The sequence below is a fragment of the Leishmania martiniquensis genome, chromosome 34 (genome assembly GCF_017916325.1).
Source record: "Leishmania martiniquensis isolate LSCM1 chromosome 34, whole genome shotgun sequence".
Taxonomy (NCBI): Eukaryota; Euglenozoa; class Kinetoplastea; order Trypanosomatida; family Trypanosomatidae; genus Leishmania; species Leishmania martiniquensis.
This window is the reverse complement of record NC_090169.1, coordinates 1,120,548-1,142,717: the sequence shown is the minus strand read 5'-3', so window position 1 is coordinate 1,142,717 and position 22,170 is coordinate 1,120,548. Positions and strand designations below refer to the sequence as shown.

Below are 22,170 nucleotides of genomic sequence, written 5' to 3'. Positions count from 1 at the left end.
GTCGGTGCCGCGGGCTGCGTGTGGGTGTATAAGTGTGTGCACAGGTCTCTGCGCGCCTCTCGTGATGCGCACGCGCTCCCCATCTCCTGCGCCGCCGCGTCCTGCCTCCCTTCCCTCCACACTGCAGCCTCCCTCCTCCCCATCAGCCTCGTCCGCCTCCAAACAGTCGCAAGTGGAGAGCATAGGGGTACGACAGCGACGCGCGCACGCGAGCCGCAGACGGCTTACGCCTGCCGAGGCGGGGAGGGAAGGGGAAAGACGAGCCTTGCAGACGAGAGTGACGGAAATGAGAGCGGCCAGCGGTGGGCGCCAGCGGACTCAGCGACAGCAGGGGGAGCGGAGAGCCACAGGCTGTGCCCGGCCCTCCCCTCGTCTCGGGGGCTCTCCTCGCACTGCCACCACCCCCTGGGCCAGCTCGCATCCCTCTCCCGCCGCACTCCACGCCTCCGTCCTCCCTCTGTGCCTACTCGATGAGCTCTGTGAAGCACATGTACAGGTGCGGCATCGAGGGGGGCCCAGACACAGGCGCAAGAGCAGGCCCCGTCGTCAGTGTAGGGGATGCGCCGCGACGGTGGGGGAGGGATAGGCGCGTGGCCCCTGCCCGGCGGCGCTGCGCCCTCCTCTCCCTCTTCGGCCGCCCCGGTCTCCACGCGCGTCCCCTCACCACCGCCGAGCCACCAGCGCCGCCCCCTCACCCAGCCCCTCTCGCCTCATCACCCGTGAGTGGGGTATGCGTCAGGCGACTCGGACGGGCCTGCCGGCGCCGTGGGCGCCGTGCGCCTCGGCACAGCGCAGAGCGGCGCGCACACAAGAGCAGCAGCGGCGGCGAATAATCACAAGGCAGAACAAAATACGCAAATAGCGAAGAAAAAGACGTGTCAGCAATCGAAAGCACACACACACGCACACAGAAAAGAGATCGTTACAAATAGGGTGGGCGCCGCGTGCACACCCCAACGGCACCACACACGGACGCAACGCCGCCCGAGAGGAGACCAACACACGCAGAGAGGGGGGAGGGGTGCGCAGAAGCATTCAACACGCCGACGCACAGCAGCGCCGCCGCACAGGCACGCACGCTCCAGAGGCCAGCAACAGAGGCGCGCCAGGGACGTAGGCGGGGCCAGGTCCCGCAGCGCCCGCCCTTCCCCTCTCGCTCGCATCAGGTCCCCTCGCCTAGTACGGCAGCAGCAGGAACACGATGTTCACGATGTCCAGGCACCAGGCAATAACGAAGAGGACAAAGCCGGCACCGAATCTTGAGAAAGTACTCTCTTTAGCGCAGTTATCGCCTTCATCTCTATAATATGTCACCACCATGGACGCCCACACGACGCACACGGTGACGATGCCGGCGATGTTCAGCCCCAGGCACACCCAGCGCAGCCATGCACAGCAGAAGAGGATGATGACGCCCAGAACGAACGCCGTGCCGTACACGAAGATGGAGATGATGGCGAACCCCTCAGCGGCGCGGAAACGGGCAAGGCGGTCAGGACAATCTTCCCATAGAGTTCTCGATAGGATGACTGTAATCAAGAGCTTACAATCTAGCTTTGACACCCCATAGTGTGATACAAGCATGAAGGGTCCAGCGCGTGGAACTTCGACTACGCGAACATCTCGATCGGCGTCGCCACCAGCACGAAGAGAAACGCGATGAACTGAAAGATCGCGTAGAGGACGAGGCCGATTTTGCACTCCATCTCCGCGAATGGCAGGCCGCACAGCAGGGAGGGGCGAGGTGCAGCTGCGCGGCGGACGAGGCGAGAGAGACGGCGGGCAAGAGCGGACGAGGGCGGGGGAGAGCGCACCACAGCGTGCAGATGGCAGACAGAGGGGGAAACGGAGAGGCAGAGGGAGGGGAGAGGCCCGAGAAGAAGAGAGCGCGGGTGGCTGTGGGTCGGCGAAGGAGTGTCTTCGGTGCCGCCGCATGCGCGTGGGTGCGCGGCGTCGTTGCAGGGGCGTATGGGTGTACGTGTGGGGGTGCGCCGGTCGTTATGGCAGAGGAGGCAGCCGTGGGAGGCGCCGGCACGGGCGACGTCGTGGCAGAGCGAGGACATGCGAGGCACAGCGAGAGAGGGGTGGGGTGAGCTAGTGGTGAGGACACAAGGCAGCTGGCGCTGCGAGGCGCGCGCAGCGGGTGCAGGTGCGTCGCTCGGCGGCACACGTGCACAAGAGCCGAAGGAGGTGCGGCCGCCGAGAACCGTCGCATACGCCGCAGAGGCATGGGCGTCACCCCTGTCCAGGTCGCGCCCCCATCCCCCGAGCACCGCTGGTGCTGTAAGGGTGCGAGAGCAAGAGGCACCAGCCACGGCACGCACCTCGCCGCGCACGCACGCGCGTGTGGGCGCGCCCGACATGATCGGCTGCTCCACGAATAAGGCAGGGAAAAAAATGTCGTCACTGTAGAGGCTACACAAGCACGCGCATCATCGACAGAGAGGCGCACACGAGCCGTGCGTCGCCTCGGTTTTCCTTTTGGCATGTAGTCTGGCCGGTCCGCCAGCAGCAGTCAGCACACCACGCACTCAGTCGCTACACACACACACACACAGACACGAGCGCACGCAGGCGTCGGCAGAGAGAGGGGCACCTGCTCAGGTGGCCTACACCGCCCCTTCCACCGGAGTGGCGCTGGCCCGTCGCGCTCAGCGCGCGCGAGGCGGCCGTGTGCGGCACCTCGCACTCTCAGGCCTATACGCCCGGCACACGGTCGCACAGCACCACCCAGCACAAGGACGCGTGGCCGGCGCTGCCGTCGCCACCGCCCTCGCGCCGGCCCTCGCCCTACGGCGGCTGCGCCAGTCGCCGCGCGCACGTCTCCAGCACAGCCCCGTCGGCCCGCAGCGTCCGCTGCAGGCACATCCGTCGCCACAGCGACACAGCAGTGCTCCGTTCGCCCGCGCGCGCCAGCGACCGGCTCGGGCAGCGGTTCGCGTAGCGGTCCCGCAGTCGCGGCAGCGGCGGCGGCGCCACCGGCCGCGCACACGCACACACGCCAGCCACACCGCCCAGCACCGCGCACCGCCGTCAGACAAGCGCGGCGCCCTGTATGCGCGCATGCAAGCCTCGCGCCGTCCTGCGTGGCTGTCGGCCGGCCCATCCCGGGGCCAGCCACGGTCACCACCGTGTCGCGCCCTCAGGCGCCCATCATACAAGCGCAGCAGACAAGAGAGGTGCACGTGGGGAGGCGTGGGTGCAAGAGGAGATCGCATGGAGAGAGGGACGCATACGTGTGAGCATTCACGGGCCTGCAGGGGCGCGCACGCGCACCCGCAGAGAGCACGGCCCTGCCCCGCTCGCCGCAGCAAGGGGCTCGGCGCCCTCCCCCAGCCACGCCCGCTCTCGGAGGTCGAGGGCGGCGACAACGGCGGCAGCGGCGCCGTTGGGGGAGAGGGGGGCGGAGCAGCACGGGTTCACGCGCACAGCGGCGTCCTTCGGAGCGAAAGCACGACTGGCAGAGAAAAGGCAAACGCGCACGGGAAGGCGCCATGCAAAGCAATGGGTCAAAGCAAAAGTGCGCCGGCGCTGCAGGCGCAGGCGAAAGGCGGCGCCGTCGGAGAGCGGAGCGAAAGGCGCGTCTGCCACGAGTGCTGCAGCGCTGACTTACGTGAGTGCTACTCGGCAACGAGTGTGCCCGCAGGCACATACGCACACAGCCACAGCTCACCGCCCTCAGCCGCATGCAGGCCAAGTCCTGGGCGACCACGCAAGCCGCCTCGCCGCCCACACGGGACACCATGCGTCTGGCAGGCCCCTCGCGCCCTTCCTTGTCGCTGCCTCCGACAGGGGCTGTGCGACCGGTGTCACGCAAGCCTGGGCAGTCCGCACAGCTCCCTCCACATGGGCAGCGCCGAGGACCTGGCTCCAGGATGGAGGCGGCGGCGTCTGCCCTGCGGGTAGCACGGGATGGCGCAGCCGCATGCCCGCTCTTTTCGAGGAGAGAGCGAACAAGCTTCACCCAAGGGCCCTCGCAGACCCCATGGCTTGCCTGCATGCCATGCCCAGCCCTCAGACACTGCACGCCAGCGCACCCCATCAAAAGCTGTGGCGACTCTCCACAAAGGGTGTCCGTCAAGGCCCACTCATGTAAGCAGGCGGTGAGCGAGACGGAACCGCGAAGCGCCCATGAGGGGAGACGAGATGGCACGCACACAGTGAGCGCAGACAGACTCGAGTCGAGAGATGCAATCAGAGCAAAATGCACATGCGCCTCTGCGCGCTCAGCGGCTTTCAGCGCTCCTCCCCATCCTCGTCGCCGGTGCCGCTGTCTGTGTCTGCGCGCGTGCGGGTGTGCGGGTGCGTACGGTGCGGGACGACCCCACTGCGGCTACTGCGGCCCCACACACATACGCGTGGCCACCTCTCCCGCCCTCCTCCGCATAGCTGTACGTTTCGCGCCTTCGCCCTCTCCGTCCTTCGCGATCGTTACACACACACGGAGGGGGAGAGAGCGACAGCGACGGCGAATAATCACAAGGCAGAAGAAAATTCGCAAAGAGCGAAGAAAAAGATGTGTCAGCAATCGAAAGCACACACACACACACGAAACATCGTGAGAGGGGGGCGCCGCGTGCACACCCCAACGGCACCACACACGGACGCAACGCCACCCGAGAGGAGACCAACACACGCAGAGAGCGCTGAGAGAAGAGCAGAAACATCCGAGACGCCAACGCACAGCAGCGCGGTAGCGGTCCCTCCCGGGCCCTGAGCGCTCCGCAGTGGGCCACAGCACACGCGCGGCCCCACAGCGCACATTGGCTCCCAGACACCAGAGGCCAGGTCCCGCAGCCCCCGCCCTTCCCCTCTCGCTCGCATCAGGTCCCCTCGCCTAGTACGGCAGCAGCAGGAACACGATGTTCACGATGTCCAGGCACCAGGCAATAACGAAGAGGACAAAGCCGGCACCGAAGCGAAAGCCTTCGCCAATGTCGAGACACAAACGATTGGCATCTTTTTTCACCGTCACCACCATGGACGCCCACACGACGCACACGGTGACGATGCCGGCGATGTTCAGCCCCAGGCACACCCAGCGCAGCCACACATAGCAGTACAGCATAATGCAACCCAAAATGAACGCCGTGCCGTACACGACAATCGAGATGATGGCGAACGCCTGAGCGGTGCGGAAGCGGTCAAGGCGGGCACTGCAAAGACCCCATAAATTATCATAGGAGAAGTCGTACAGAAGAGCATTGCAATCGTCTTTGAACCCCCATAATGTTACGCATGAAGGGCCTTGCGGTGGAGCTGCCACCGTACGGCGAAACATATCGATCGGCGTCGCCACCAGCACGAAGAGAAACGCGATGAACTGAAAGATCGCGTAGAGGACGAGGCCGATTTTGCACTCCATCTCCGCGAATGGCAGGCCGCACAGCAGGGAGGGGCGAGGTGCAGCTGCGTGGCGGACGAGGCGAGAGAGACGGCGGGCAAGAGCGGACGAGGGCGGGGGAGAGCGCACCACAGCGTGCAGATGGCAGACAGAGGGGGGAAACGGAGAGGCAGAGGGAGGGGGAGAGGCCCGAGAAGAAGAGAGCGCGGGTGGCTGTGGGTCGGCGAAGGAGTGTCTTCGGTGCCGCCGCATGCGCGTGGGTGCGCGGCGTCGTTGCAGGGGCGTATGGGTGTACGTGTGGGGGTGCGCCGGTCGTTATGGCAGAGGAGGCAGCCGTGGGAGGCGCCGGCACGGGCGACGTCGTGGCAGAGCGAGGACATGCGAGGCACAGCGAGAGAGGGGTGGGGTGAGCTAGTGGTGAGGACACAAGGCAGCTGGCGCTGCGAGGCGCGCGCAGCGGGTGCAGGTGCGTCGCTCGGCGGCACACGTGCACAAGAGCCGAAGGAGGTGCGGCCGCCGAGAACCGTCGCATACGCCGCAGAGGCATGGGCGTCACCCCTGTCCAGGTCGCGCCCCCATCCCCCGAGCACCGCTGGTGCTGTAAGGGTGCGAGAGCAAGAGGCACCAGCCACGGCACGCACCTCGCCGCGCACGCACGCGCGTGTGGGCGCGCCCGACATGATCGGCTGCTCCACGAATAAGGCAGGGAAAAAAATGTCGTCACTGTAGAGGCTACACAAGCACGCGCATCATCGACAGAGAGGCGCACACGAGCCGTGCGTCGCCTCGGTTTTCCTTTTGGCATGTAGTCTGGCCGGTCCGCCAGCAGCAGTCAGCACACCACGCACTCAGTCGCTACACACACACACACACAGACACGAGCGCACGCAGGCGTCGGCAGAGAGAGGGGCACCTGCTCAGGTGGCCTACACCGCCCCTTCCACCGGAGTGGCGCTGGCCCGTCGCGCTCAGCGCGCGCGAGGCGGCCGTGTGCGGCACCTCGCACTCTCAGGCCTATACGCCCGGCACACGGTCGCACAGCACCACCCAGCACAAGGACGCGTGGCCGGCGCTGCCGTCGCCACCGCCCTCGCGCCGGCCCTCGCCCTACGGCGGCTGCGCCAGTCGCCGCGCGCACGTCTCCAGCACAGCCCCGTCGGCCCGCAGCGTCCGCTGCAGGCACATCCGTCGCCACAGCGACACAGCAGTGCTCCGTTCGCCCGCGCGCGCCAGCGACCGGCTCGGGCAGCGGTTCGCGTAGCGGTCCCGCAGTCGCGGCAGCGGCGGCGGCGCCACCGGCCGCGCACACGCACACACGCCAGCCACACCGCCCAGCACCGCGCACCGCCGTCAGACAAGCGCGGCGCCCTGTATGCGCGCATGCAAGCCTCGCGCCGTCCTGCGTGGCTGTCGGCCGGCCCATCCCGGGGCCAGCCACGGTCACCACCGTGTCGCGCCCTCAGGCGCCCATCATACAAGCGCAGCAGACAAGAGAGGTGCACGTGGGGAGGCGTGGGTGCAAGAGGAGATCGCATGGAGAGAGGGACGCATACGTGTGAGCATTCACGGGCCTGCAGGGCGCGCACGCGCACCCGCAGAGAGCACGGCCCTGCCCCGCTCGCCGCAGCAAGGGGCTCGGCGCCCTCCCCCAGCCACGCCCGCTCTCGGAGGTCGAGGGCGGCGACAACGGCGGCAGCGGCGCCGTTGGGGGAGAGGGGGGCGGAGCAGCACGGGTTCACGCGCACAGCGGCGTCCTTCGGAGCGAAAGCACGACTGGCAGAGAAAAGGCAAACGCGCACGGGAAGGCGCCATGCAAAGCAATGGGTCAAAGCAAAGTGCGCCGGCGCTGCAGGCGCAGGCGAAAGGCGGCGCCGTCGGAGAGCGGAGCGAAAGGCGCGTCTGCCACGAGTGCTGCAGCGCTGACTTACGTGAGTGCTACTCGGCAACGAGTGTGCCCGCAGGCACATACGCACACAGCCACAGCTCACCGCCCTCAGCCGCATGCAGGCCAAGTCCTGGGCGACCACGCAAGCCGCCTCGCCGCCCACACGGGACACCATGCGTCTGGCAGGCCCCTCGCGCCCTTCCTTGTCGCTGCCTCCGACAGGGGCTGTGCGACCGGTGTCACGCAAGCCTGGGCAGTCCGCACAGCTCCCTCCACATGGGCAGCGCCGAGGACCTGGCTCCAGGATGGAGGCGGCGGCGTCTGCCCTGCGGGTAGCACGGGATGGCGCAGCCGCATGCCCGCTCTTTTCGAGGAGAGAGCGAACAAGCTTCACCCAAGGGCCCTCGCAGACCCCATGGCTTGCCTGCATGCCATGCCCAGCCCTCAGACACTGCACGCCAGCGCACCCCATCAAAAGCTGTGGCGACTCTCCACAAAGGGTGTCCGTCAAGGCCCACTCATGTAAGCAGGCGGTGAGCGAGACGGAACCGCGAAGCGCCCATGAGGGGAGACGAGATGGCACGCACACAGTGAGCGCAGACAGACTCGAGTCGAGAGATGCAATCAGAGCAAAATGCACATGCGCCTCTGCGCGCTCAGCGGCTTTCAGCGCTCCTCCCCATCCTCGTCGCCGGTGCCGCTGTCTGTGTCTGCGCGCGTGCGGGTGTGCGGGTGCGTACGGTGCGGGACGACCCCACTGCGGCTACTGCGGCCCCACACACATACGCGTGGCCACCTCTCCCGCCCTCCTCCGCATAGCTGTACGTTTCGCGCCTTCGCCCTCTCCGTCCTTCGCGATCGTTACACACACACGGAGGGGGAGAGAGCGACAGCGACGGCGAATAATCACAAGGCAGAAGAAAATTCGCAAAGAGCGAAGAAAAAGATGTGTCAGCAATCGAAAGCACACACACACACACGAAACATCGTGAGAGGGGGGCGCCGCGTGCACACCCCAACGGCACCACACACGGACGCAACGCCACCCGAGAGGAGACCAACACACGCAGAGAGCGCTGAGAGAAGAGCAGAAACATCCGAGACGCCAACGCACAGCAGCGCGGTAGCGGTCCCTCCCGGGCCCTGAGCGCTCCGCAGTGGGCCACAGCACACGCGCGGCCCCACAGCGCACATTGGCTCCCAGACACCAGAGGCCAGGTCCCGCAGCCCCCGCCCTTCCCCTCTCGCTCGCATCAGGTCCCCTCGCCTAGTACGGCAGCAGCAGGAACACGATGTTCACGATGTCCAGGCACCAGGCAATAACGAAGAGGACAAAGCCGGCACCGAATGTCCACCGAATCCGCAACGCCGAACATTGATCGTCCTCCTGTCTATATGTCACCACCATGGACGCCCACACGACGCACAGCGTGCCGATGCCGGCGATGTTCAGCCCCAGGCACACCCAGCGCAGCCACACATAGCAGTACAGCATAATGCAACCCAAAATGAACGCCGTGCCGTACACGACAATCGAGATGATGGCGAACCCCTGAGCCGCACGGAAGCGGGCAAGGCGGTCAGGACATGTTCTCCACTGCTCGTCCGTGTTGAGAAAGTAAGCAAGACCATCGCAACTCATCTTTAAACCCCAAAGCGTCATGCACATAGGCTTACTTCCTGGAGGAGTAATTCGGCTGCGAAACATCTCGATCGGCGTCGCCACCAGCACGAAGAGAAACGCGATGAACTGAAAGATCGCGTAGAGGACGAGGCCGATTTTGCACTCCATCTCCGCGAATGGCAGGCCGCACAGCAGGGAGGGGCGAGGTGCAGCTGCGTGGCGGACGAGGCGAGAGAGACGGCGGGCAAGAGCGGACGAGGGCGGGGGAGAGCGCACCACAGCGTGCAGATGGCAGGCAGAGGGGGGAAACGGAGAGGCAGAGGGAGGGGGAGAGGCCCGAGAAGAAGAGAGCGCGGGTGGCTGTGGGTCGGCGAAGGAGTGTCTTCGGTGCCGCCGCATGCGCGTGGGTGCGCGGCGTCGTTGCAGGGGCGTATGGGTGTACGTGTGGGGGTGCGCCGGTCGTTATGGCAGAGGAGGCAGCCGTGGGAGGCGCCGGCACGGGCGACGTCGTGGCAGAGCGAGGACATGCGAGGCACAGCGAGAGAGGGGTGGGGTGAGCTAGTGGTGAGGACACAAGGCAGCTGGCGCTGCGAGGCGCGCGCAGCGGGTGCAGGTGCGTCGCTCGGCGGCACACGTGCACAAGAGCCGAAGGAGGTGCGGCCGCCGAGAACCGTCGCATACGCCGCAGAGGCATGGGCGTCACCCCTGTCCAGGTCGCGCCCCCATCCCCCGAGCACCGCTGGTGCTGTAAGGGTGCGAGAGCAAGAGGCACCAGCCACGGCACGCACCTCGCCGCGCACGCACGCGCGTGTGGGCGCGCCCGACATGATCGGCTGCTCCACGAATAAGGCAGGGAAAAAAATGTCGTCACTGTAGAGGCTACACAAGCACGCGCATCATCGACAGAGAGGCGCACACGAGCCGTGCGTCGCCTCGGTTTTCCTTTTGGCATGTAGTCTGGCCGGTCCGCCAGCAGCAGTCAGCACACCACGCACTCAGTCGCTACACACACACACACACAGACACGAGCGCACGCAGGCGTCGGCAGAGAGAGGGGCACCTGCTCAGGTGGCCTACACCGCCCCTTCCACCGGAGTGGCGCTGGCCCGTCGCGCTCAGCGCGCGCGAGGCGGCCGTGTGCGGCACCTCGCACTCTCAGGCCTATACGCCCGGCACACGGTCGCACAGCACCACCCAGCACAAGGACGCGTGGCCGGCGCTGCCGTCGCCACCGCCCTCGCGCCGGCCCTCGCCCTACGGCGGCTGCGCCAGTCGCCGCGCGCACGTCTCCAGCACAGCCCCGTCGGCCCGCAGCGTCCGCTGCAGGCACATCCGTCGCCACAGCGACACAGCAGTGCTCCGTTCGCCCGCGCGCGCCAGCGACCGGCTCGGGCAGCGGTTCGCGTAGCGGTCCCGCAGTCGCGGCAGCGGCGGCGGCGCCACCGGCCGCGCACACGCACACACGCCAGCCACACCGCCCAGCACCGCGCACCGCCGTCAGACAAGCGCGGCGCCCTGTATGCGCGCATGCAAGCCTCGCGCCGTCCTGCGTGGCTGTCGGCCGGCCCATCCCGGGGCCAGCCACGGTCACCACCGTGTCGCGCCCTCAGGCGCCCATCATACAAGCGCAGCAGACAAGAGAGGTGCACGTGGGGAGGCGTGGGTGCAAGAGGAGATCGCATGGAGAGAGGGACGCATACGTGTGAGCATTCACGGGCCTGCAGGGCGCGCACGCGCACCCGCAGAGAGCACGGCCCTGCCCCGCTCGCCGCAGCAAGGGGCTCGGCGCCCTCCCCCAGCCACGCCCGCTCTCGGAGGTCGAGGGCGGCGACAACGGCGGCAGCGGCGCCGTTGGGGGAGAGGGGGGCGGAGCAGCACGGGTTCACGCGCACAGCGGCGTCCTTCGGAGCGAAAGCACGACTGGCAGAGAAAAGGCAAACGCGCACGGGAAGGCGCCATGCAAAGCAATGGGTCAAAGCAAAGTGCGCCGGCGCTGCAGGCGCAGGCGAAAGGCGGCGCCGTCGGAGAGCGGAGCGAAAGGCGCGTCTGCCACGAGTGCTGCAGCGCTGACTTACGTGAGTGCTACTCGGCAACGAGTGTGCCCGCAGGCACATACGCACACAGCCACAGCTCACCGCCCTCAGCCGCATGCAGGCCAAGTCCTGGGCGACCACGCAAGCCGCCTCGCCGCCCACACGGGACACCATGCGTCTGGCAGGCCCCTCGCGCCCTTCCTTGTCGCTGCCTCCGACAGGGGCTGTGCGACCGGTGTCACGCAAGCCTGGGCAGTCCGCACAGCTCCCTCCACATGGGCAGCGCCGAGGACCTGGCTCCAGGATGGAGGCGGCGGCGTCTGCCCTGCGGGTAGCACGGGATGGCGCAGCCGCATGCCCGCTCTTTTCGAGGAGAGAGCGAACAAGCTTCACCCAAGGGCCCTCGCAGACCCCATGGCTTGCCTGCATGCCATGCCCAGCCCTCAGACACTGCACGCCAGCGCACCCCATCAAAAGCTGTGGCGACTCTCCACAAAGGGTGTCCGTCAAGGCCCACTCATGTAAGCAGGCGGTGAGCGAGACGGAACCGCGAAGCGCCCATGAGGGGAGACGAGATGGCACGCACACAGTGAGCGCAGACAGACTCGAGTCGAGAGATGCAATCAGAGCAAAATGCACATGCGCCTCTGCGCGCTCAGCGGCTTTCAGCGCTCCTCCCCATCCTCGTCGCCGGTGCCGCTGTCTGTGTCTGCGCGCGTGCGGGTGTGCGGGTGCGTACGGTGCGGGACGACCCCACTGCGGCTACTGCGGCCCCACACACATACGCGTGGCCACCTCTCCCGCCCTCCTCCGCATAGCTGTACGTTTCGCGCCTTCGCCCTCTCCGTCCTTCGCGATCGTTACACACACACGGAGGGGGAGAGAGCGACAGCGACGGCGAATAATCACAAGGCAGAAGAAAATTCGCAAAGAGCGAAGAAAAAGATGTGTCAGCAATCGAAAGCACACACACACACACGAAACATCGTGAGAGGGGGGCGCCGCGTGCACACCCCAACGGCACCACACACGGACGCAACGCCACCCGAGAGGAGACCAACACACGCAGAGAGCGCTGAGAGAAGAGCAGAAACATCCGAGACGCCAACGCACAGCAGCGCGGTAGCGGTCCCTCCCGGGCCCTGAGCGCTCCGCAGTGGGCCACAGCACACGCGCGGCCCCACAGCGCACATTGGCTCCCAGACACCAGAGGCCAGGTCCCGCAGCCCCCGCCCTTCCCCTCTCGCTCGCATCAGGTCCCCTCGCCTAGTACGGCAGCAGCAGGAACACGATGTTCACGATGTCCAGGCACCAGGCAATAACGAAGAGGACAAAGCCGGCACCGAATGTCCACCGAATCCGCAACGCCGAACATTGATCGTCCTCCTGTCTATATGTCACCACCATGGACGCCCACACGACGCACAGCGTGCCGATGCCGGCGATGTTCAGCCCCAGGCACACCCAGCGCAGCCACACATAGCAGTACAGCATAATGCAACCCAAAATGAACGCCGTGCCGTACACGACAATCGAGATGATGGCGAACCCCTGAGCCGCACGGAAGCGGGCAAGGCGGTCAGGACATGTTCTCCACTGCTCGTCCGTGTTGAGAAAGTAAGCAAGACCATCGCAACTCATCTTTAAACCCCAAAGCGTCATGCACATAGGCTTACTTCCTGGAGGAGTAATTCGGCTGCGAAACATCTCGATCGGCGTCGCCACCAGCACGAAGAGAAACGCGATGAACTGAAAGATCGCGTAGAGGACGAGGCCGATTTTGCACTCCATCTCCGCGAATGGCAGGCCGCACAGCAGGGAGGGGCGAGGTGCAGCTGCGTGGCGGACGAGGCGAGAGAGACGGCGGGCAAGAGCGGACGAGGGCGGGGGAGAGCGCACCACAGCGTGCAGATGGCAGGCAGAGGGGGGAAACGGAGAGGCAGAGGGAGGGGGAGAGGCCCGAGAAGAAGAGAGCGCGGGTGGCTGTGGGTCGGCGAAGGAGTGTCTTCGGTGCCGCCGCATGCGCGTGGGTGCGCGGCGTCGTTGCAGGGGCGTATGGGTGTACGTGTGGGGGTGCGCCGGTCGTTATGGCAGAGGAGGCAGCCGTGGGAGGCGCCGGCACGGGCGACGTCGTGGCAGAGCGAGGACATGCGAGGCACAGCGAGAGAGGGGTGGGGTGAGCTAGTGGTGAGGACACAAGGCAGCTGGCGCTGCGAGGCGCGCGCAGCGGGTGCAGGTGCGTCGCTCGGCGGCACACGTGCACAAGAGCCGAAGGAGGTGCGGCTGCAGGGGTGCATCAGAGGCGCCGTAGCGTCAGCGATATGGAGCTCAGAGACGCAAGAGAAAGGGGAGAATAGCGCAGCTATCCCGTCACTTGTCGATGCCACTTCTGCAGCCACAGATGCGCTGGCCTGCCAAAGTGCTGGGCTGGGGTAGCGCTTGGGGCGAGAACGGCAGAGTGCACAGATTTGGCGTCACAATTCACCTCTCCACTGCGCTTTGTGTGGCATGTGCGCCTTATGAGTCACTGGCCTGTTGGAGACGTTCACAGCGTGTGTAGCAGGCGCATGTGCTAAAGAGAAAAAGGGGAAAGATGGGGGGTGATTGAAGAACCATTGCAGCGAGGAGGGCTCCGAGTATGTAAAGGAGGACTGTAGCTTGCGCACTTAGTAGCGCCGCTGCCGCGGCCGCCTCCCGCCTATCACACATTGTCTTTGGAGCACCGATGCATACTTCTGTAGAGTTAATCACAAAATTGTGGTAGCCTCGCGAGAAAACGCAGCCACACACGCACACATACGTGCGAACTGATAGCCTTCTCTGTAGCACTAATGCGTACGAGCGCGTTTGCTGTGCAGTAAAATGAAAGACGCGGATAGGAACGGAACTCGTGGAAGAATGCACTTTGTTACGGAAGAAAAGAGAACAGTGGAGGACCTGAGCTGTAAAAGAGGCGTGGCGCTCGTCATGGCGTGACAAATAACTCGTCGCTGCGGCCCTCACCGTGTTCTCTGGTCCACTGTCTCGTTTTCACTTTTTGTCCATTCTTGCCTGCTGATCCTCTTCAATTACTTCCTCCAACTAAACATCCAACGCCTCTTCGTCGAGGGTGCCGCTGCTGCATCTGTGCTCATCGTTGTTCCCGTTGTCACTGGGGCGGCTGCACCCGCCCCACCGTTCCACTCACCTGGGTAATTGACAAAGGTTAGCGCGATGTCGACAAAGACAGGCTTGCAGGGCGCGGCGTGATAGTCGGGCGGAAAGCGCACAACTCCCTGCGCAACCTGAGTCTTTTCCTCGTTTGCGTCGATCAAGTAAGTCATTGACGATACCGGCCCCCGGGCAGAGAAGCTCGAACTCACGGACGATGTTGCGAGCACCACCTCAGCAGCTCCCTGAATCAAGCGCTTCTCAATGTGCTTCTGCAGCGCCGCCGCGGCCCCGCTCTTTGCCTCCCGTAGGAGTGCCAGAGCTTCGCGGTAGCATTTGAGAGCCTTTGGCCACGCTGTCGCCAGCCGCCAGCTTTCGCCAGTAAAGAAGAGTTGGCCAGCCGCGCAGACGGCGCGCAGCGCTTCGACGTCGTCGCGCCCCGCAACGCCGGGCAACAGCTCCATCTCCTCCACGCTCCCAGCGGCAGCCTGGTAGAGGCGCACAACTTCCAGCGGCGAAACGTACTGCGACGGCGCGATCGCCGCCTTCTTTCGCTGCTGGTGGTGGTGGTGCTGTTGCTGTTGCCTGTTGTCCCTCGGAGACAGAGGCCGCGGCAAATCCGAATTGGCGCCCGCTCTCCTCAGCACCTGCTCAGTTGCCTCGAAACGGCGGCGGTGAAGATCTATCAGGAAAAAGGTTCGCCGGAGGGTCTCCTGCGCCACGTGAAAGAGAACGCAGTGCACAATAAGCTGGCACTCCGTTTTTAAGGCGCCATCTGGCGCGGCGCGCAGGTCCTGGCGAGCGTGTGCGAGTGCATCGTTGTAGTAGTTGATGCGGCGGTCCATTAGATCGAGGACACGGTTCGACTGGCCCAGAGGCACAACCCCGCATGTCTCTCGCAGTTTCGCTTCGGTGGGCTCCACCTCCACCAACTGGGCCTCGCGTAGCGCGTCTTTGACCTTGATGCTGTAGACCTTCAGCGTGCGTTGGTTCCATGATAGCTGCGGCGCACCGCCCGCCGGCACCGCGCCATCTGTGGCCGCAACATCTGCACTGGTGGCTGAGAAGATGGGCGCGGGTCGGTAGGTCGTGGGGTTCTCGCTAAGGCGCTGCATACAGTACACAACACGGTCGTCGAGCTCACTCATCTTGCACGCGATCACGGCCCACTGAGTCTCAGTGCTTATCAAGCGCAAAGCCGCGAACGCTTCGCGGGCTTCCAAGAACGCTTCTTTTGCCTCCTTGAACCTGTTATGTGAGGCATGACAGCGGCCGACGATGTCCTTCAAGTACGCTGTGCACTCCTTCTTTACGCGGTCGGAGGCAACCACGTTGGCCACCTCAAGCAGCTTGGTAGCCCACTTTACCGACTTGTTCAGGCGCTTTCGATATTGACAATGAGGCGGCACACCACCTTTGGGCTTTTTGGTATCCCCGGCGCGCGGCATTTCCCTTGCCTGTAGGTGTACCTGCATTGCCTCCGCCTCTGCCCAGCAACGCTCAGCATACAAGGCAAGTAACATTAGATGGCGAGCATCCGTCGCGTTCTGCGGAGTCACCTCCTTGTGCAAAAACCTCTTCTTGTCATTCGACAAGCTCAGCTGTTGCCGCAAGGTGGCGAGGCGGTTTGTGGCGTAATAGTGATAACGCTCGTAGTCCTCGGCGCGGAGTCCGTGCTGCAGCTGCGTCTCCTTAATGAACAGCGTCAAATCAAAGTCCGCCGCCATGTTTGCAGACGATGGAAGCAAAAAGGCTGCGGCGTTGCGAAAGGTGGCGAAGGCGGCGACAAGATATAGGCAAAACAGGCAGAGCGAGAGCAACGACTGCTGTGCTGGACGAAAACGATACGATTCCCGCAACCTCCGCAAGCGAGCAAGCCACCACCTCCGCGCTTTATCTCGAAAAAGAAATCAAAGGGACACTCAACAAGGTGCACTCAAGTCGCAGAAAAATGTTTTCTTTTTTTACCGACACACGAAGGCACATGCACCGAGGCAAGAACGGCTTTGCTTAGACGAGATGAAACGCAAGCACACATGGATCGGTGCATGTCCATGCGCATACATGGATCGATTATGAATGCGTATACGTAGATCCTCAGATGGAAGAGCACAGTCGAGTGCGGAGCAAACGTTAGCGAGTGCATTCGGGCAAGAATGGAAGACAACAGGGTGAGAAAAATATACCGAAGTGGAGATGGAAGCGACAACCTTTCTGCATAGTAGTCCGTGCTCGCCGCATGGCAGCGACCCTTCATGCGCGGCCCACCTGCTTCCTAGCCAAGAGAGAAGGTAAGGCTACGAGCGGAGGCACCCAGAATAGGGCTACGGAATGGTGCGCAATGCCCGCTACCTCAGGACGTCTCATTACTCAGTCTGCTACGGGCCTCAAGCGCACAACAGGCACACCCACGGCCCTATAGAACGGAAAAAAATCGCACCCTCATCTGACTTGGCGCGAGCGCACACGGCGAATTGGGATGTGATGCAGCCACAGACGCGTCTGCTCTTCACTTTTGTTTTTCTTTTTTGATTCTTTGGAAGTTGCGGAAAATGAGACGCGAACGGAACGTCACCGAACGAGCACAAGAAAAAATACGAAAAGTAAAGAAAAAGGCGCGAATCCGTCCGCGCTGTTCACCCTTCCAGAGAGACCGACAAAACTGTCAAGCGTCCTCCGTTTGCGGCGGGAAGGAAAGGGAAGGGGGCAATGCGTCATAAGACGAGGAGAAAGCGTCAGAGAGAGAGGAAGGAGAGAGGGGGATCTCTCCTTCCTCTCGCCTCGCATCTCTTTGCCTTGTCGCCATACATGCAGATAGGCCAACACAGAACGGGATCGGCAGCGCTTTAGCACGCACATGCTTATTTGCTTGCACCAAACTTGCGGATTTGCACCTGAAAGGCGAGGGCATCGGCAAACTTGTGGCCCTTGCGCGTCAGGCGCTGGCCAGACTGTGCACCGGGCTCCACCAGGCCGAGCTTCGTCAGGGACTTGCAGGCCCAGTGAAGGGGACCGGTAGAGGAGCTGACGGTATGCTCGGGGCGGCTGCCGTAGTTCTTCTTGTTACCGAAGCGCTTGCTCAGGCCACCGTAGCCGACGCCAGGGCGCAGGTAAATGGCGCGAAGAACGGCGGCGCAGCGAATGTAATACCAGTCAGGGTTCTGCGGAGCGCGCTCGCGGCCGTGGGAGCTCTTCATAATCTCGGTGCAGTTCGGCACAAAGAGCTTGCCCTCCTGCTTGAAGTTGCGGGCCGCTGCCTTGATCCAGCGCCACGCATTGACGTCCTTCAAGGTCGCGCCCTTCCTTTTGCCGATGCGACGGATTTTATTCTGGGAAGCAGCCATGGTGCAAAATGGATTCTTCACCTTTTATAAAAAAAGAAAGGCCAATGCGAGCAAGTAGGTGTGCGATGCGCATGTTTTCATGGGTCACAAGTGGGTGTTGATGTGCGCCAAGTTGTCGGAGAGAGGGATACAAAGCAAAAAGAGGGGTGAGAGACGCGAACGGGAGTGGGAAAGGGTCGCAAAGAGTAAAAGCGGTCAGAGGGCAGCGCTCTAGTACAGGCAAAGAGAGAGAGCATCCCCAGAAGCACAGCTTTGTACAACCAGAGTAGCAAGGGTGATTCCTTGAGAGAACTCCTCTGCGCCCCTTGCGCACCCGACAACCACCTCATGCAGAAGTGAGCATCGTCTATGGGCACTCGTGTGCACGGAGCCAGCATGGCCGTGTGCAGCGCGAGGGAAAAGGGGGAAAGGGGAGGAGAGGGGTATACGGTGTAAAAAGGAGTGGACGATGTCCGCCCTTCGACTCCCAAGGCGCGAGGGAGGGCACCTGCCGTACCTCATTGAACGTGTTTTGCATACCGTTGCGTGAAGCAACGCTGCGAACGAAGAGAGAAGCACCTCAGCATATTCGAGAAGCACGCAGAGAGAGATTCAAAAGGATTCAGCAGTTCCGAAACGGAGGTAAAGGAGGAGGCGGAGCGTTACCAACGCATCAGAGGAGGAGGCCAAAAAGCGCCCAGCGCGTGTATTCACTCTTTTTTCCCCGTATGTGTGCGTCGATGCAACAAACCGAATGCGACAAAGAAAACAGCAAAAAAGGAGGAGGAGACACATTACCAGACTGCGCGAGCTGGATAAGCGAGTCCTCAGGCCGACGTAACTTTCCCCTCCCACGCGCACCCACGCACTCACTTCAAGACACGAAGACAAGCACGCCACGTCGAACTTAATAGCAACAGCAAACACGTCAGACCGCCCAGCCGAGCGGGTATGCCGAATGAGATTCACAAGACGTCCCTCGCCATCGTCTCACCGAAGCGAAGAGAGAGAGCACAGCAATGAAAACTACAGTTAAAAGAGTCCATAAGGGAGAGGAAAAACCTGTGCGACGGCGGATTACGTACGCGCCACAGACGGCCCTCTGCACTGCTCGTGCGCTCTAGGGAAGGGAAACAACTATACAAGCAGTAGCCAGGGTCGGAGAGGAGTGAAAGGGGAAGTGGAGCGGCCGCGCCTGCAAGAGACGTTTGCCTGAATGACGCACAGGACCCTAGAGGTCATTGTCTTGATGCATGCGAACAGAAGCACGAAGATATGCAATAGTACGTCGGTCTGCTCCGCGTCTCGCATCTGCACAAGGCGCATGCGGCCTCGAGTCGCCCGGCAGAGTTATACGCGTCACAAATGATGGGGAGCCTTCGGGCATGTAATACGCTGAGAAATCGACACGGAGATGTATATCTACGCACATGGGCATCCATCTTATCCACTCTAACGTGTCAGTTTTCTGGCTTTGACATGCTGCCAAAGTACGCCTCCAAAATGGGATTGTTCACGACGTTGCGGTCACGTAGAGGAAAAGTACGGCAGTTCGACGGTGCGACGCCAGCCGCCGTCTGGCTGCCTCCATTCTTCCTGGATTCGAGGCTAGCAAGAGTCGCCTGCGATCCAGCGGCTGGCGTGGGACACTTGAAGCTCTCGTACACTTTGAACTCGAGCTGAATTGGCGCGCCAGAAGCCTGTGCCGCACCGCGAAGCATCGCGATGGCGCCTTTATTGCCGTTCATGCCGCAGTAGTTTGGAGCGGAGAACAAGGTCACAATCAATCCCTCCTGGCTCCACTGGAAGCCAGATTTCACGCACTGGTGAGCGCGCATGATAAAGTGCATGCGCTGAGACTCGCAGCGTTGAGCGTTCCCCGGAGGCTCTGCTCCACGACACAGGCGCCCCTCTTCCTCGTCGCCTTGACTCACTTTCGCCCGCAGCGGAGGCGCTTGTGAAGCAGAATAGCCATAGTTGGAGTCTAGAAAGCGGCAGGTGACGTCTGCGCCGAAAGCGTAGCCGCACCCGCGCACGTTTATCCGGCATCCAGCCTCGTGATCAACGGGGTCGGACCACAAGAGGCCATCAATGATCTGGTTCGGCTCCCACTTCGAGGTAGGGCTGCCGTAGGCGTCCCGGGGCGACGACTCCGGACTGCTTGCCAAGCTGCAGCAGCTGCTCAGCGATGGCGTGATCGTCTCACAAAGCCCAGTGCCGTAGGTCTCACGTTTCAGGCGATGCAGCTGACTAATGCAGCGCAGGGTCGGGCTTAGGCCCCCGTGTGTACAGAAAAACGAGCCGGCACAGCAGCGCACAACGGCCGCCAGCGGGAGCCAGCAGAAGGTTGCGTTGAACGACATCCACGCGTCTGCATCGGTATCGACCAAGCAGCGCCCCTCCGCTGTGTTGCAGTCATTGCCTCGGCTACTGCCAGAAGTGAAAGCGAGGTGGTTGGCGCACGCCTCCTTAAGTTGCAAAAGGTGCTCGTGCGAATGGAGGCACTCCGCCCCCACCGCCTCCTTCGCCAAGTTCCTCGGCGAGCGCTGAATGAGGGATGCGGAACCGCCACCGAAACCTGACTCGGCGTTAGATGTGTGGCCACTGGTGGGATGCACCATAGAGATCTTCGCGCGGCACTCGCTAAAGAACCCGTAAAGGCGGTTGGTCAGAGCTTCTTCGTGATTGCCGCGCAGGAGAAAGATGTGCTGCGGATACTCGATCTTGAGCGCCATTAGGAGCACGATCACCTCCACCCCGCGCGGCCCACGGTCAACGTAATCACCGAGAAACAAAAACCGTATTGTCTTACTCGGGTCAAGCGCACATTCGTGGGCGTCGTGGCGGCGGCACGACGGAGTGGTGCTGGAGGGCACAGATTGCAAAGAGGATGACCCCATTGCGGCTGTACCCATGTGCGGTGGGGCCCTCTCGTCATCCGTGGACTGTATTCTCTGCCTACCTCCTTTGGTGCCCTTTAGAGCAACTGGCGCGGACTTGCCGAGCTGCACAGACAAGACGCTGTGCAGCAAGTCGTTGAACTGTCCATGTATGTCGCCAACTAACACAAGCTCATCCGTGTCACCCACCCATAGGTCAAGTACGGTAGCCTCCTTCGACAAAATGCTCTTGGCATCCTCGCAGAGCTCCACCGCCTCCGCCGCACCGCCACGCAGGATGTCCATAATGCCGATGTTATCGACGTAAGAAGAGTCATAAAACCCGGCTAGCAGCTCCGAAACGACCCGGGTGTACTTGTTACGCGCGGGAGGCACCAACTTTGGGTCATATAAGTAGTAGACGACGTCATCTCCGTCGGGTTCGGACATCTCCGCACTGCTGCAAAGGAGGAGGTTCCTTGAGCCGTCACTTGCCCTGTCCTCAATTGTGTATGAGTACGTTCGTGTATATATATATGTGTGTGCAAGCTGATACTGTGTGGCGAATATGTACAGAGAAAGAGAGATGGCAAGAGCCTTCTCTTACCGCACCTCTCCAACGTGCTCCTCGGCTCGTTGGTAAGCAAGCGAAACGGGCATGAAAACGATTTGTGCGCCGACCCACCACCACCAAGACCCCTTTTGCGTGTATGTCTGTGATGCTCCTTTTTTCTTCCGTAGCTCCTTATCGGTGTACGCACCCACACGCACAGGGAACAAAAAAAGAGCTACGAACGCCACCACCTCAGTGAAGCCGCATAAACGACGGCGATGCAAGAGATATCGAATCCAAAGAAGCAGATGAGCTGCCGAGGACCGCCGGTCACATGGACGAATACTCGAAAGAAGACCGCAGACGCTGCGAACGGCAAGAGAGCAGGAAGAGTGGCCATTGTCGGTACCAAAAAAGGACAATATCGTTGTCACAAGGGCATTTTCTGCTCAGGAGTGCACGTTTACGCTGCCGTACCGCGCGCGGGTCAGCGCCGCCCCACCGCCGCGGCCTCCCACAGTCTCGGGTGCCGGCCACACGCGCATGCCGCCTCCCGGGCCGCCCCACAGCAGCCCCCTTGCATGTGCCGGTCGCCACCGGAGTCCACCCCTCTCGGGGCAGCTCAGGCCCCCTCGGCAGCGGTGGGCAGAGTGAGGGCCGCGCGGCTTGCGCTTCAGTCGCGCCGATACCTCCTTCGCTCCATGATTCACGCGAGCCTCTTCACGGCCGCGCGCCGCTCCGACGCATCGCTTTGAGTTTCTTACGCTGTAGACTCCCCTCCTCCACCTCGTCGTCACCACAAGCGGCTCGGGATCAGTAGGGCATAGGGGCTCGCATGGCATCCCCCACAGAGCGTGGGCACCGCGCCCTCAGGCACCACGCGCCCGCTGCGGTGTCGCCGTGCCCTGTCACCCGGTCACCGCACCGGCTACCAAGGAAAAAAAGGAGCAAAGCAGTCCAAAACGACAGAAATACGCGACTTCGCCAGCAGACAGAAGGGAAGCATCGCTTGGGAGGCCAACGAGAAGAGGAAGAGCGCGCAGGTCAAGCAAGAGCAACGTCAGCCACCGATATAGGCCTATCCCTCAGAAAGCACTGCGACGTACACAGAGAACCCCGAGACGCAGGGGAGAGGAAGGGAGCAGAACGGGTGAAGAGCAGCGCACAGAAAAAAGGGGGAGGCGGTGCATCGCTACAGTGACAGGGATGCACGAGCACACGCAGAAGCAAGCGAAGGAAACAAAAAAACTCCTAAGCCTCCGCCAGCGTAGCTCTCTCGCTGATGCTTAATGCTGTCTTAGTACTTTCCGCGCCCTCGGTATGGTGCGAGAGGGGGACGCTGAAGCGTAACGGGTGTGTGCGCGGGTCCGGAAGCGCAC

The 22,170-nt window shown here is 62.9% G+C and overlaps 3 protein-coding genes across 3 annotated transcripts; all 3 read right to left on the bottom strand.

The window, feature by feature from the left end:
• Positions 1–13,954: 13,954 nt before the first annotated feature.
• LSCM1_02302 (uncharacterized protein) lies at positions 13,955–15,763 on the bottom strand (the record flags this gene model as incomplete). Its single annotated transcript, XM_067319885.1, has 1 exon — positions 13,955–15,763. The coding sequence occupies one exon, from the start codon at positions 15,761–15,763 to the stop codon at positions 13,955–13,957; it is 1,809 nt and encodes a 602-aa protein (XP_067175260.1).
• A 1,134-nt stretch (positions 15,764–16,897) lies between these two features.
• On the bottom strand, positions 16,898–17,380 carry LSCM1_02301 (uncharacterized protein; the record flags this gene model as incomplete). Its single annotated transcript, XM_067319884.1, has 1 exon — positions 16,898–17,380. One exon carries the CDS (start codon positions 17,378–17,380, stop codon positions 16,898–16,900), a length of 483 nt encoding a protein of 160 aa, XP_067175259.1.
• A 1,439-nt stretch (positions 17,381–18,819) lies between these two features.
• LSCM1_02300 (uncharacterized protein) lies at positions 18,820–20,688 on the bottom strand (the record flags this gene model as incomplete). The annotated part of the gene is made up of 1 exon (XM_067319883.1): positions 18,820–20,688. One exon carries the CDS (start codon positions 20,686–20,688, stop codon positions 18,820–18,822), a length of 1,869 nt encoding a protein of 622 aa, XP_067175258.1.
• Positions 20,689–22,170: the final 1,482 nt, after the last annotated feature.